Source organism: Mycetomoellerius zeteki, unplaced genomic scaffold, assembly GCF_001594055.1.
Source record: "Mycetomoellerius zeteki isolate Tzet28-1 unplaced genomic scaffold, Tzet1.0 scaffold46, whole genome shotgun sequence".
Classification (NCBI taxonomy): Eukaryota; Metazoa; Arthropoda; class Insecta; order Hymenoptera; family Formicidae; genus Mycetomoellerius; species Mycetomoellerius zeteki.
Genome location: NW_017257457.1, coordinates 146,005 through 162,077, shown reverse-complemented (window position 1 = coordinate 162,077; position 16,073 = coordinate 146,005). Strand labels below are relative to the sequence as shown.

Genomic DNA, 16,073 nt, shown 5'->3' with positions numbered 1-16,073 from the left:
TAACCACATTAATTCACGCACACGATCGTTAAACTAATGCTTTTTAATGATTTCTCGAGTTGCATAAAGCATTGTTTATGATAACGTATCATTTAGTTATGCAGAAAGCATTTCCGTGAGACATATGTACATATGAGAATTAACTCTCTAATTGCAGTATCTCACGTGGGATTAACTTATTACGCGCGCGCGGAAATACTTTTATGATTTCCTAATATATACACATAAATATTTGAAACAGTAAAGATTATGTAAACGACATTTCTAATAAGATTGTATTTTAGTTTTTAAAATACAATTTTCCATTTTTTTTTTTTTTGTAAAATAATTTTCTTTTTTAAAAAGTATAATTTTTCTATTTTCAACAAAAATATATAAAAGAAATAATAAGTAGTCGAAGTAGAAAATTCGAGTAAATAAATAAAAAAATCAAACCAACTATATTTTGATCAAACAGCTCGATATGAGCACTCACGTTGTTATTATATTATTTTTGAATTAAATAAATTATTTGTAACGTTTATATTACATATATTTCAAAAAGCTTGTGCATGTGCACGTGTAGTAGCTAAAAGCTCGCGTGCACTATCGCAAACGTACGTACTCAATCAACATTGCATGTCACATGTCGCACGCGTATATGAGAGCACGGAGCGAAGCGGGAGAGGAACGACTACGAAGAAGCGTAAACTCCACCAAAGGTACACTCTTCGTTACTTTCTAAATTCCCCCTCGCAGGCGGTATATATCCCCCGATGACTTTGCGTTTTGCAATCGTACGCACTGCGACGGGAATCACATCCGAGTGGATTTTTCGCGCGCCGCATAAGTCTGGATGTTATATCACAAACCACGGGATCACCGCGGGAGATGGCGGTCAGTGTCGTGAGATACCTCGCTCTCCTTATGTTCTGCGCCTTGCTACAGTACCGTAAGTACTGAGATTCGACATCGACCGGTCATCTCGGCTGTCGATATATCTTCCTTCGACTCTTTCCTCGTAAAAACATTTGATTCGAGGCACTTCGCGAGTGCGTGTTGTCGTTCGCCGGCAGGATTGCCATTCAAACTGCAAGGAACGACAGATAAAACAATAATAAAACTTAAAATAAAAATTTCTTTTGCTTGGTTTCGCTACCCCTTTTTGCTTGTATATTTCTACAAAATCAACGTACGTGGTAAGTCAAAAAACAAACGTAAGCACCTTTTTAATTTTAGTACAATATTGTCTTTTATCATATTTTAATTAAATGAAGGATAACAAATTTTTTGTCTTTAATATCAAAAAGAAATTATGTTGTAAATAAGAATTTTCTTGTCGCTCTTTAAACGCTTTATCTATGCGTGCCCAACTCTGAGTTCTTTTTTAATACAAATTTTGTACTCTTGTTTTTTTTTCTTATTTATTATTTACATATTATATCTGCATTTATATATAGAAATATTTAAGAATTATATAAATTTTATATTTTGTACTTATACATATTTTTATATTATTAATTTGAATTTGTCATTTGTTAATTTTTTAATAACTTGTAAATTTAAAAGATATATTATTATCTTGACGTACACACACATACACTTTCTCTCGTAAAAGACGTCTTGCTCATGGGATTTTAAAGAAATAAAAGTAACATCGCAGAGTTCCGCTTTTATAATCCAACTTTCTTCGAATGAAGCTATAATATCCGTTTACGATAATCTTTACTTTTATTGAACTATAATTTTACGAATTAATGCGATTACAGTCTACAAATCGAATAGACTTGTTCGTTGAATTATCTTGCTGTAAAATATTATCACATATCAATTATGTTTTCTTCCGTAATAATTGCATCCGATACAAATCTAAAGCGTATAACTCTTATCTTATAAATACATAATTACGTTGATGCACACTGACTCGAGTTGGCAGAAACAAAGATTGCTAACCAAGGATGAAAGAAAGCGTGAGCAATGCGTTACCTTGTATCTCCAACGTATTATAATTTATTTGTAGCATCAGCGATAAACTAACAAGAAACATCGACCTTCACCCAATTTCGTATAACGGTCCGATAACTTGTAGCATACGAGACATGTAATCGTTACACGGCTGATCGACTAACTGACAGCTAATGTAAGCGCGATACACTAGAATCGTTCGTTCATTTAGAAAGTAGAAGTAAAACAAATGTATCAATTTCATTATATTTTCAGACTATGCAACGGCTCAAAACAAAACTCTTAGGGACCTTTTTAACAGCACATCCTGCGCCAAGCCGCCTTACACCTGTCCGCATCCGCAGATAGAGTTCTATCTGTACACTAGGTGTGTCTTCTATCATTTTTTTCAATTTTCAAACATTTTAACGTTTAATCACATCATTTTAATAATAATGTTTAATATCAATAATTTTGTATTGATTAACGTTTTGTGTCAATTGCTTTCATCCCGAAGAGTGAATTGTTAAAAGGAAGCAATCGCAACACTGCAACTTTCAATTTCAAGATCACGATCATTTTATCTTGTATTGAAAGTGACCTCCTTTCGAGACTTACCTTTCTCCGGCATCTATAGTATCGTCGAATGCTCTCACTATCCTCTATACTATATTGACGTAGCGAACGTAACAAGTGTCGATGAAAAGTTTCTCTCGCTGTTATCTTCTGTTTATCTGTCATTTTCAGGAAAACACAAAAAGACCCTTCGCTACTAGATATCCGTGACTTTAATTCTCTTCGGAATTCCAAGTTCAATAAAACACATCCGACGAAGGTCATCATTCATGGTTTTGGCGGTGGACGAAACTTAGCACCTAGTACAGATTTACGAGATGGTAAGATTAACAGTCTCCTACCTTCCTGTATACTTGAATTGTATGCTATATATCTCAAATTCGTGAGTGTGTATGTGTAACAAAAATTTACTAATAATATTGAAAAGATCATTTAATTAAACATTAAAATTTGTTAAAAGAAAAATTAAAATTAAAATTATAGATTGGAATTTTACTGTTATACAAATATAAAATTTACATACATAAATTATATCAAAATCAAAAATAATTAAATCTACAAATACAAGTTAAGAAATAGTGTTCGATGGGCTTACATAGGTAGAAAAAGAAAATTAGAGACGTTAAAGAGACCACAGCAGAGAATAGCCATTCAGCCAAAATAGCCATACCACCACGTTCAATTTCAGCGTATTTCACGCGAGGCGATTATAATATTATAATCGTGGATTACGGTTCGTTGGTACGCGAGCCCTGTCTCTCGCAGATCTCCTGGGGTCCGGATTTCTGCTCCCAATGCATCGCTCAACTGGTGAAATACTTGAGAGATCATCCACGAGGCACGAGGGTAGAGAACATACACGTGCTCGGATACAGCGTGGGTGCACATATCGGTGGACTCATTGCAAATTATTTGCCCAATGACAAACTCGGGAGAATTACGGGTAATTGCTTGTATGCAGCCGATCGTCCTTTCGCAATTTAACCAGACGTAACACAAATCTTTCACTATATTACTTAATGCTGCATTATATAAATTTAATGAATTATTGTGATCATTTTTCTTATCATTGTTTATTCAATAAATTTTTCTTCTTACTTTTACATTCTTGAAAATATAGTATATAGAGAATAAAAATTGACCAAATTGGAAAAAACATGCTTTTCAAATTGCAAGAAATTCTTTATCTTCTAGCAAAGTAAAGAACTTATTAAAAGAATACTTTTTACGCGATGTTACGTCTCGAGGGTTAATAATTAGTATAATCGGGCATTAATCGAATAATTTATATTTTTCCTGTTGGTATGCAATACACAGGCCTCGATCCGACGATATTTTTCTACATGAATGGCAATCGCTCGATGGATTTAGACGAAACGGATGCCCATTTTGTAGATGTGATTCATACAGGCGCTGGCATCTTGGGGCAATGGGGGCCCAATGGTCACGCGGATTTCTACGTAAACGGTGGCTCGAGTCAGCCCGGATGCGCCACTTCTTCTATACTCCGTAAGTACCTAATGAGTGAAAATTGACAGTAGGGACAAAATGCAATATTAAGAAAATTGCAGCTAAAGATATACAAGCAAGATATGTTATTGCTTTCAAGTCAATCTTAATTAGAAAAGAATTTACGATTTGCGTGTATCTATATCTAAGTGTTGATAAGAGCTTCTTTCTTCCGGTGGTAAACTGAAAATTTCCTCCGTAGAAACGCTCTCGTGCGATCATACAAAAGTGACACCGTATTACATAGAATCAATCACGACGAAAAAGGGATTTTGGGCGGCTCCTTGCGCAAATCTATTCTCATACCTAATCGGATGGTGCAATCCCAAGAAAGACGAATACATCCTGATGGGGGAGGATTCGCCTCATACGTAAATAAATTCTATATATCAGAGTTTCCCCTACGAAATTGCATGTTATACGCATCTTTGATGAATAAAAATTTAATTAAAAAAAAAACACGCGTTGAAATATCAAATATACATGTAACGTTTATCAACGTTGAAGACAATATTAATACGAATGTGTTACAAATTAACAGAGCACGCGGCATCTTTTATCTGTCAACAAACGCACACAAACCGTACGCCCGAGGACTGCCCGTAAAAAACCAGCGTCGGACAAATCGGAAGCAATCGTCCTCCCACCAGTATTAAGCCTATTGAAACAACTGATCAACATAATTATAGAATAACGTGTGTGTATGAATCAAATAATTTTAAACTATATATATATATTATCGTTAAAAGACTTTTGTTTTTATATCGTTGCCGTTTACGACTTTGTACATTTTAATCGTTATCTCGTCCATTTTCTTATTCTTCTGTTTTTTTTTTCGATAAAACGTTTTGTTATAGGTTGCATGATGATCGTTATGAAAAGTAGAAATTATATATATATCCCTCATATCGTTCATTGACATTTGATTGACTACCAATTAATTGGTGTATAATTAAAGTCTCGCGCACTTAACACTTTCACTCTCGCTCTTACCGCAAGTTTTATATATATTTTATTTATTTAAAGTCGCATATTTTCAAAATGAAATTCTGTCGATTTATTCATCTTATCACTCGATCGTATTCTAATTTAATCAAATTTGTGTCAATGCGTAAAACGAGGTTGAGTTGTATAAATAATGTATGTAAATCTTTGCATAGCAAATTTATTTTGAAAGAGGCACGAATTTTTTGAGAGTCTATAATCATTAAAATTTATAGTCACTTCATAACGTGTTATTTCATAATAATATATTTCGCAAGATACATGATTAATTTAAATACTTGATGTTCTGTACTGTCCTATAGTTTCAAAATCTTCTTTTATTCCTTCGGTGTAAAGTTACTCTGTGTGTTAGTGCAATTGAATCGTTTTACGATTATTGTGTGTATAATGCATTATTATTAATACGTATATATTAATTAATTTTTCTAATCTATAATGTAATTAATTTGAACTTGTTGTTCAAAAACAAAAAATTGATTTTTATCTTGTAAAGATGAAAGATCTTTACAATACAAACATTGCTAGATCATGTTTGTGTTTTATTTTATTTAATCCATGACCTTCATTCACCGTTTCCTGTTTTAACAAATTTCCTCATATAGGTGCATTTGCAACAACATCAGGATCATTTATGTTAACAACAATATTTATTACATAATAATTATTACGGTATAGTAATAACTTCTATGGATTTACAATATACTGCCGCACTAAACCTTAATAGTATGTATAATATGCAATGGAATGATTACAAGTTGATACATTTTCGTTTCAAGTCGAAGACTTCTCCGCCTTAATTTTTCTTTTTTCTTTTCCTGAAGGTGGGACCTTCGTGAGTTATTATATATATTTTCTAAAGATATGATCTCTCCACGATCACGATGCTCGCAACGTCAATCTCCACACGCAAGTACACGTATGTACATACATAGACAAAGATGTGCATCCGGATCTTTTTTAATATCATTGACCTCAATCTCGATATTCGACGAGCGACGTCAGTCGAGCATCGTCTCGAAGATTTCATGTTCAGTGATTTCACATGAGTTACAAACAAAGTATGATATCATACGGTGAAAAACGCGATAATATAAATTGTAAAAGTGGACAGTATTAATCTCCCTCGAAATTTAATCTCGATGCAAGAATCTTTTTTACAGATGACAACTATAATCAATTACAATGTAATAAATAACGCAATACCAATTATTCGATAATAGAATGATCGATCGTATCCGGTATGTTGAGAAATAATTGATAAATGTTTATAAGAAAAGGATTGTATGAAAGGATCAAAAAACATTATAATCTTAATAATAAATCAGGATTTGACAAACGCGTCCGATTAGTCTCTTTTTTAAAACTTTGTTGCTTATTCAACTGACATTTTGGTTTAATGCAATAAAATGGTACATATTGCTGCATCGTCTTCGATTTTTTTAACTAACAGCAAGAGAAAGTAGTTTTATCGGTATAGCTCGTGATTATGTCACAAGACATACCAGATCATTATCGAATCATCGTTCGACTATTTTCACGTGTGGAATGAAATAGAGGTAAAAAGAAACACATCACTTTCGATAATCTCGCCAATTGCATCTCGAGGTCGTTATATCCAGACTAACAACTATACAGTTTTACAAATACTCTTTTCGCGTCGTGTTCCGCTTTTATTTACATCCTTTTATTTTCGTGCGTGCTACGTGCTGTTTTGCCCGATAATCGGCATATATGTGCATGAACGAATTTAACGCTAATATATTAATTATTTAAACGGAGATCCGTTTTTCTCTGCTTCTTTTCGCTCGAATCGTAATACATTCGAAACATTCGCAGGATCGCAGTTATTTCCGCACAATGAAAATCACTCTTATATTTCGTGATAATCTTATTACTGAAATCAACTCAATGAGCAATACTTTTGCCAGTATCACCGACGAGATACTACCAGTAGTAAACTGGCAAAAGTATCGATATCTCTAATTTGCACAGGGTCCAATGATCGATATACCTATACTTGTCTTTCTCTTGGGATTTATATGATTTTTTATCGATTATAATTATATTAGTTCGAATATATTTTTTCTGCTATTACAGTCGTGCACATTCTTTCCTTTTCTTCTACGAGCCTGCTGGAATGGATCGACCGATTTTACCGATAAATCGCGTGTTTCGCCCAACATGATCCTGAAATCAGCACGTACGATCTATAACTATCATACTACACGGTGCACGTTGTTTACCTCGTATTACTTCATCACGTTATACTTTTTACCACCTCTAGTTAAATAAGTTACTCGTAAATGGTAATAATCGATATCAATGACGATGTCAATACAATGAGTGACATTGTTCATATAGGACGTACGTGGTTCTTCTTATATCAAATCCATTCCTTTCGACTGCACCTTTTATGTTTATTTCTTCTCTTTCTTTGTCTTTCTCTCAGTGACATATCTATTTTTCTTTAAATATAAAAAAGTGCAGTCGAGAAGAAAATAGATCTATTTTAGCTAAATTTTTAACTCGCGAGCAATGGCGTCGACTGGGTCGCTGTTCCGTTGGTGCCGTCAATGACGGAAATCGTTTCGTAAGCGATGCAATTGCTTTGAAAGTGACGGAAGGGCATTAAACTGTTACATACTTGCCCGATAATAAACTCGATGCTTCCGATGCACGTAAAATTGCAACGAATTAATGTTAGCACGCTCCGAAAGTTTCGATACAATAAAAAGTGTACATCTTATGTTTCACGTTCATGAAAATAGATAAGCATAAGCACTGCTTTTCCTTGAAAAATATAAATTAAAATTAGACAAAACACTTAATTTATTTAAAACAAAATTTAATATATAATTTAGAGATCATTTAAACAATGTTTTTAATTTCTTTACTACATGTCTCTATCTTAATAGTCTCTATTTTGTAATAATAAATCATTTTACAATGAATAAGATAAATCAATATCGCAATTATTTCTTGATCGACGTCATTCTCGCGTAGTTTTTCAACAATATATAATCCATAAATTCTCGTTAAAGTATTCTAAATACAATGCTGCTGCGTAATAACGTGCCTTTCGCACATGCTATACCGATACGATTATCGTTTACAATAATTGGTCCTGAATAAACGATAGAACCAAATCCGATAATACGATATTGGTGTATCGTACGAATGAGGGATTTACGATCGCATAAATCGCGACTTTATAGTTGTGTCGTACGAAAATCGGCGACGAGTCACGATTTGCGATCGTAAGATGAAAACTCCGAGGATTGAAAATTTCTTCTAAGGCCTGCGACACGTTAGAAGAGAATAAAAGACGCCTTTACACATTGTTACTCTAACACTCTAACCGCTTGATGATAAGATTTACGGTTTCCTAAATTTGCGCGCGTGATAAGTGCTATGCGTTGTCGTTTCTGATGATTTCCAGTGAGAAATGGCCCATCGAATTGATGTCGAATTAACTTCGATATTATACCATAATTTCAAATTCGATTTGATATCGATTCAACGTCATCTAAATGACATTCATTTCTCGTTGGATTGCAAGTCTTCTCAGATCGATCTGCTCCGGAGAAGACTTCTGACGATTATCTTCCACTGCACGATTTGCATAGAATTTTATTTGTTCGAATGACGATATTAGCGAGTGTCTCATTCCGTACGTGAAATTTCAATTCTTTTTTTCTCGATCTTCCATTCCGAATTGACATCAGCCTAACAATAAGAACAAGACATACATGGATTGTATAATTGTCATGAATATATGCAATAGATTGCAAAATATATAAAATCTGTATTTGTTAAATTAATTAAATTTTCATCATTAAAAATTAAAGAGAAAAAAGAGTTTTCAAAATAATTCATTAAAGTTGAAAGTGTATGTAGCATTTGAAAATTCAACACTGATTGTAGGAATAGAAAAAAATATTTTAAAATATCTTCAAATAATATCTGATTGAATAGAAACAAATTTCTTAAAATATCTTCAATATATCTTCAAATCTTAATGTTACACTTCTGTCATTTTTCGGAAATGGATAATGATGTTAGCATGTTCGAATTTACGTAACACAGTTCCCATTAATAGGAAAGATATAAAGGTTGATACATCAACAGATTAGCTTTAGAATCATCGGGAGACATAAGAAAAAAACCAAGAATATCTTCAACAGCGTATTCCTCCATCCATTCTCCGCAAAAGAGAATTTCATTTTACTATAAATTACTTTAATCTTTATGTTGTAACGATAATAGATGTATAACGCGTAATTATAATCTTATATACACCGAGTAAATGCTACGATACAAAGCTAAAATCAATAAATGTTCGCCAAATAGTCCATTCTCGCTGTCCTCGGTTATCATTAATATTATTATGATTATTGTTATTTATCGTTAATTATTATTATATATTATTAAGAGCCACGATGTGTATATGTGTGTAAATGTATATATATTTATGTATGTGGGTATAAGTGTGCGCGCGCGCGCGCGCGCGTGTGTGTATTGTAAAGAGCGTCCATAGCTTTATACCTAGAATGAGCATATCCTCTTATGCGTTGTCATATACATATTTCGATAAAATCAATATTTGCTCAATAATGTTATTTTTCTTAATAAATAACTTACAATAAAATTTATCTGTAAATATATATATATATACATGTATATATATTTTAAATAAATTAATAGGCGCTCCGATAAAGAACATTATACGCAAGTAGAAAATATAATACCATCATTACAAGGAGTTTTTATAAATTGTATGTTAAAACAAGATATTTTTCGTTTGTGTGAGTGTGCAATATGTGGTGAAAACTTTAGTTTGAACTATAGACTAGATCATAAAACACATAAAAGGTATGAAAAAGATATATTTTATAAGATTAATTTATTTAAAATATATATATGTATATACATATATTTAAAGCTTTAAGGGAATGAATGTAATATATATAAATGAAAAAAATTTAAAGTTTTATACAAATTGAAAAAAAGAATATGTCCTTAATGTCTAGGATTTCTGATCATCCTAAGTATATTATGAAATGGACGCTACTGGATACTTTTTTTATATCATCACTATAACTCGATAACGCATATATATAACTTCTCTCTTAGTTTATCAAAAACTTAAATTGCACCAGCAATTAACATATAATTAAAAGAAGCGATGATCAATCAACAAACTCATAATTTATGAAAAGATTCGTTATCAACATATATTTACAAAATCATATGTACCTCGAGTTCGAGAAATCTTGAATCATGTACGGTTTTCTATTCTCAAAATCAACTGTTTTGACTAATCACAAAAATTTTCATATAAAATGTTTACCATTAATTTATCTAATATTTTTTAACTTTATTTTAAAATTAAACAGCTTTTGCCATGCAACAAAGGATTGCGTACAAAGAAATTAAAATATAAAAAATTAATATTTTGTTCTATATCAAACGCATTACTTGGCTATGTCTGTATATTTCTTTCTCTTTTTCTCCGTTTCTATATTTCATATCAATCGCGTCTCTCCACACAGATATCTCCTTGGAAGCATCCAATGATATATCAGCATGAATTTTGTTTGCTACATTAATTTAGCGACACTTTTAACTAACGGATTATTTAACGCAAGTCAGAATAAATAGGCCCGTTTGCGATTTATGACTAGAAACAGTATAATTCACAGCAGATATAATACACGATACCATGTATATTAAGTATATGTATGTATGCGTATAATGGGTGACAGTGAGTAGAAAATTGCATAGTTACACGTAAAAAGCTAACACGCGATTGCATATCGCATCGGGCGCGATATGCGATTTCTTCTTTGGAAATCGGATTGCATGGTTTTGTTCGAGTTCATATGGTTCATTGATCAAAGCGTATCGCGTTTGTCTACATAAGCCGAATATGACTAGTAAAATATTACAATCAACATGTCTGCGATAAAAACTTCCCCAACAAATTATCTTATATCTGTCTGCATTCAACATCTATGTCCATCAAAGTCACACGTACACTTTTTAAAATATTTTAACAACGAAATATAATCATAACAAACGCAAAAGAAAATAATAACAGATAGTACAACTTTTTTTTATATAACGCAATTTAATATAATGTGATAATAAAGAGATTATAACAATGAAATATAAATTATATATATATATAATTTTATGTAATAAACTCATAAACTCTTTGTTGATATATATATTATTTTATGTTATACTACGTGGAAAATATCGCCAAATTACAAATTCGTGTCATTTTATTTAATAATAGGAAGTCATTTACGCGAGTAATTGAATCTAAGTGCTCCGAATCAGTGTTTGATATTTGATATACTTAATTCTTCTCGCGTGGTCATTATTTGTTTCATTTTAACGCATCATGAAATTTTCGTACAAATGGTGCATAATCCGCATGCCTAATAACTATAGTACACGAAGGTACATCGCAAATTCAAGCATTACTTCGCGCGTTACACGAAAATACATCATACGCCGTTACACCCGAAGATCAATACGAAAACGTTCATCATCGTTAAAAGCAACGTTTATGCACGTTCATCAAGTTACGCTTCGACCTTTCGAGTGCACGGAAGAGTTCAGTGCACGACCAATCTCGATTATTTTCGAAGCAATTTAAAGTAAAGCGCTGAATCACGAGAAGAAGTAATACAAACGACGGTGCACTCATCTCAACATCTCATTAAAAGTCTCAGCGAAAAAAAAAACGATACGAAAGGCAAAAAGATAAGACAATAATATGTAAATTAAATATACCGATCATATATAAAATTATTTTTCTACAAGAGATGCCTGTACGGAAGAAGCTATTTTATTTAATTTTAATTTAATTTTAGCTTATTTCGAGTTATAATTATGCATTTGTTATAAATAACATTTACTATTTTATAACTTCATAACTTTGTTTTTTTTTCCCTTTTTACTGAGCCTCTCAATTTGCAGATTACAATCCATATTTCGGGATCCTTTGCAAATCCGAATAATACGTTATCATCCATTCTTAATCTTTTCGCATATAGACACAACTGTGAGCGTTCGCACCGTCGTCACTATGTCTCTTCCCTCGGAAGAAGATTATGCCGCTATTTTTACGGATAATACAATTGTTTTATACTTTGTAATATGAACGATATATTTAAAAAGTATATTACGGAAAATTGTGATCAAAAGAACGAATCAAGATGGAAGCCTATCTAAGAGATAATTATGTAGACATTTCTTTGAAGCAACGATATTTTTTGCAAATCTTCATTTTTTTTTGCTCAATCGATATCTCAAAAAAGACGCGTTACTTAAAATCATTCAACGTTACATCTACAGAGAGAAGTATATTAAATATACGTATATATACAAGACACTACACTCTGCATGTGGGAACATATTATTTTAATGTTAAATCCTTCATGGTTGGTATTTTTCCTATAGATTTTTTTTCTTTTTTTCCCCCGTTTTTTTATACCTCTCTCTATTTCTTTTACTCTTCTCTGTTGTCTTTTCTCTCGATCAATTATCCTGTAAATAGAGGATGTTTTCAAAGATTCTTTATCGTAAAACTTTTTAAAGTCGAATAAGCAAGACAAGACAAAGCAAAAAGGAAACCGCTCGCGCTCATTGTACAAGTTAGCTCAATAATTTTAATGAATTTAATGTTTATCTTGTTGTTAAATTTAATTTCGAGACCTATTTGTTTCTTAAAATCTTTATAAAAAAATCGTCTTTTTTATTATAACAAGGAATTTGTTAAAAATAAAATTATTCTAAAAGTTTCTTATATATAATAAACTCCATTAAAATACTGACCGTATATATGTATCTTAATTGGAAAATCAATGTTTTTAATCCTTCTTATCTCCATCTTCAGGATCCTTCAGCGTGTGCCACTGAGCGATCGGACGCCTGGGAGACGCCAACATATCGGACCAGTGTCTCAATTCCGTTCCACTCGCATTATATCCCAAGACTACCTTTCCAATCGGTTCTGATGTGCCAATGCGATCGTAATCTACTACAGTGACGACGAGTTGTACTTTCTGAAAGATCACACCAAATATTACAGTAATTAAATTATTACATATCATTAATTATATTACTCTATTATTATTATTATTATTTTTCTAATATATATTTTAATTAAAAAGTCAGGATACATACAATATACATATCAGTATAAATATAAGAGGACATAACTTAGGATGGATTCAGACCTAGACAGAAAAGCAGAAAACAGAAAAGCGACAGTCAACCAGAACTCGCGCTGATAGTCGCTGGTTTCAGCTTTCTATACTGCTACCAGTGCAAGTTTTGATTGACTGCTGCTTTTCTGCTTTCTGCTTTTCTGTCAAGGTCTCAATCCACCCTTATAGTTTACAATAATAATAATGATTACATAAAAATGATTATATAAAATTAAATAGAGTCACCAGCTTTTAATTGTTACTGAATATAAACTACTGTACCTGAATATAGACTATTATAAACGTAAAATAATCTTAAAGCAATTTTCTAATTATAATAAGTAAATAAAACTTTCCATATAATTTGTTAAGGAGATTCTAAAATCGTTTGTATTACCGACTAAATCATATAATTTTTATATAACAATAACTACTTTTTTCCTCTCTCACTGATTTGAAAATCCTTTTCCAGGATTAAAGTATACGCGTCTGCGAGGTAGAGTTTAAGAGAAAAAAAGTAATTGTTATACAAAAATTATGATTTATGGGTCAATTCTAAGCAGAATCGTAAGTTTCGTAACGTATTCTCGTAAAACTTGTAAGAACTTATGACTATTATTCTAATTTTATGCGTATATATCATAAGACGTACAATTATTCGTAAATATCTACGATTTCTTGTAAATTTTATGGTTAGTAAGAAGCTGTCAAGAAAAATATTATATAAAGGTGTAAGTACTTAAAAATTCTTACAAATCTTACAGGAATATGTTACGAACTTTACGATTCTGCTTAGAATTTAGGCATTAGTCGGTAATATGCAGACGACTTTAGAATCCCCTTAAATTGTACTTTATAATTCTAAGCGGTTTTTCCTTAATTATTAACTTTAAATATTCACGCTCAATTTTCTCAATTTTTTAACAATTATTATATAATGATTAAAATTATTTATAATAAAATATATTTTTTTGCGTACCTGTATCTGCTCGAAAGGTACCTCGAAAGTGAATGATTCGTTGTAATACGGATTAAGAGTGCATTTCTTGATCGACGTTTTCTTCTTCTTCAATCTCTTTCCATTTTGCATCAACGCGATCTTAACGTAAGGATCTGAGAGGCCACCGACATCCATCTTCTTCAGATTCTTAGCTTCCAAAATAACTACCGTAAGTTTTCCGGCCGTTGGTACATATCTCAATGAGAAGCATATGTCACCCAGTTTATTATCCTGCAAATAACGAAAATTTATATTTAATGTATAATATAATTTTAATGTGCAATATACCAAATTTTAACTCTGCTAATTATTGCTATACTTAGACATTTCTATCATTTTAGCAAAGAAAAATATAAATTTTTCAATTTAAACAATGCAAATATTTTATTTTTTTATATTGCATTATTATATGTATATTTGTTTTATTTCTTCGATCAACTTACCTGTCCACCTTCACCTTCAACACTTTGTAATTCTCTCCATTCTTCAATCGTTTGCGCTAGATCTATTTGACAGAGCGGCACCTTTACTTCGCCGATCTGATCGTGTTTCGAAAATCTATCAAAATCGAAGATAGCAAAGACCAGAGTTTTATTCATAGCATCAGCATAAGGAACACCCTGTACAAAACGTGTTTATTAACACAAATATTGAAACAAATTATTAAGACAATTTTCATATTTTTCCAAGGAATTGAAGTAGATAATAATAGATTCATGTGGTCATTATCGAATCTAAAATTTTGATTTTTTGTACACCGAGTAGAGACACTACAATTCTTAACTAACCTTAAACGTAAAAGTTTCATTGAAGATTGGATTTAACGTTTTCCTGTGAACTTTTGTCTCGAATTTTTTCTTTTTATCCGGTAATAAATATACTTTTACATATGGATCTGACGTGCCACCCATGTCCAATGCTGGCAGTTCTTCCGCTTGTATTACTGTCACGGCGAGACTGTTCGAATTAAAATCGTATTCAAGCTGAAATTAAATACCAATTCATTTTAGTTAATTTGAATCTTAGATAATTTGTTTATTTCTAGCAATTAGCATCCGTAAAAGAAGATGAAAAGAAGAAGCAATTTGTACCTTATACTGTAGTTTTCCAAGCTTAACTTCACTTTGCTTACTCTCAGCTTCGTCCGGTTCTTCAGCATTGTCCGTCAATTCTTCCATATCCGGCTGAACCTTTGCATATCGAAGTGGATTCCACGAGTGTAGAGTGTGTTTCTAATGTCTACATAAAGTCACGGCACACTGAATACATACCTTGTCCTTGTACGTGCTGCCCAAAAGCTGCACAGACTTTAGGTCCACTGCGCCCTTTAATCCCTTCTTGCCATCTTTGGAGCGTCGTTTGCGACAACATCTTCGTATACAGCAAAAGCAGATTCCAAGAACAATTACGCCTACAACTATATAGAAAAGAAATACAAAAATACAAATTATAATCAAATTTCAATATAAATTTTACGTATGTAATTTTTGTATATAATTGTATATTATACAGATTTATTTGAAAGAAGTACACATTCTATTGAGCAGAAAAATACATATATGTAAATATAAATAATATATACAATAAATAAATAAATATTTTGAATGAGTATAATATAAGCGTTTACAAAATAAAATATCTCGTCTTTATCCATTTCTTCTTTATAACATATGAAATTAGAAATAAATTATTTTAGTTACTGTTTGATATTAGATACATATTTCACAAAAAGAGTTTTCTTCCGTGTATACAGGGTGTTTCCAAATTAAATCGCAAAACTTCGGGAGCGTGTAGAGGAGTAAAAAACTAAGAAAAAAAGTCCTATAGACATATGCTCG

At 31.8% G+C, this 16,073-nt stretch overlaps 2 protein-coding genes across 4 annotated transcripts in view; one reads left to right on the top strand and one right to left on the bottom strand.

Annotated features, from left to right (window-relative positions):
• The first annotated feature begins 755 nt into the window (after positions 1–755).
• Positions 756–4,712, top strand: LOC108726973 (phospholipase A1 member A). Its single transcript, XM_018454836.1, is given in 8 exon segments — positions 756–775; positions 777–931; positions 2,200–2,311; positions 2,671–2,819; positions 3,188–3,442; positions 3,817–4,008; positions 4,211–4,379; positions 4,550–4,712. Coding segments are annotated over 8 exon segments (1,167 nt in total). The 3' UTR covers positions 4,665–4,712.
• Positions 4,713–12,501: 7,789 nt separating this feature from the next.
• Positions 12,502–16,073, bottom strand: part of Syt1 (synaptotagmin 1) — a 9,408-nt gene continuing 5,836 nt past the window's right edge. The window contains exons 4-10 of one of the 3 annotated variants that reach the window (XM_018454833.1): positions 15,507–15,652; positions 15,327–15,425; positions 15,024–15,218; positions 14,679–14,855; positions 14,215–14,466; positions 12,862–13,091; positions 12,502–12,573 (exon numbers count right to left, since the gene is read on the bottom strand). In XM_018454833.1, the coding sequence (XP_018310335.1) occupies positions 12,897–13,091; positions 14,215–14,466; positions 14,679–14,855; positions 15,024–15,218; positions 15,327–15,425; positions 15,507–15,652 (1,064 nt within the window). In that variant the 3' untranslated portion in view covers positions 12,502–12,573; positions 12,862–12,896. Of the gene's footprint in view, positions 12,583–12,861; positions 13,092–14,214; positions 14,467–14,678; positions 14,856–15,023; positions 15,219–15,326; positions 15,426–15,506; positions 15,653–16,073 lie in introns of all 3 variants that reach the window. The other 2 variants (XM_018454835.1, XM_018454834.1) reach the window with 2 other exon arrangements.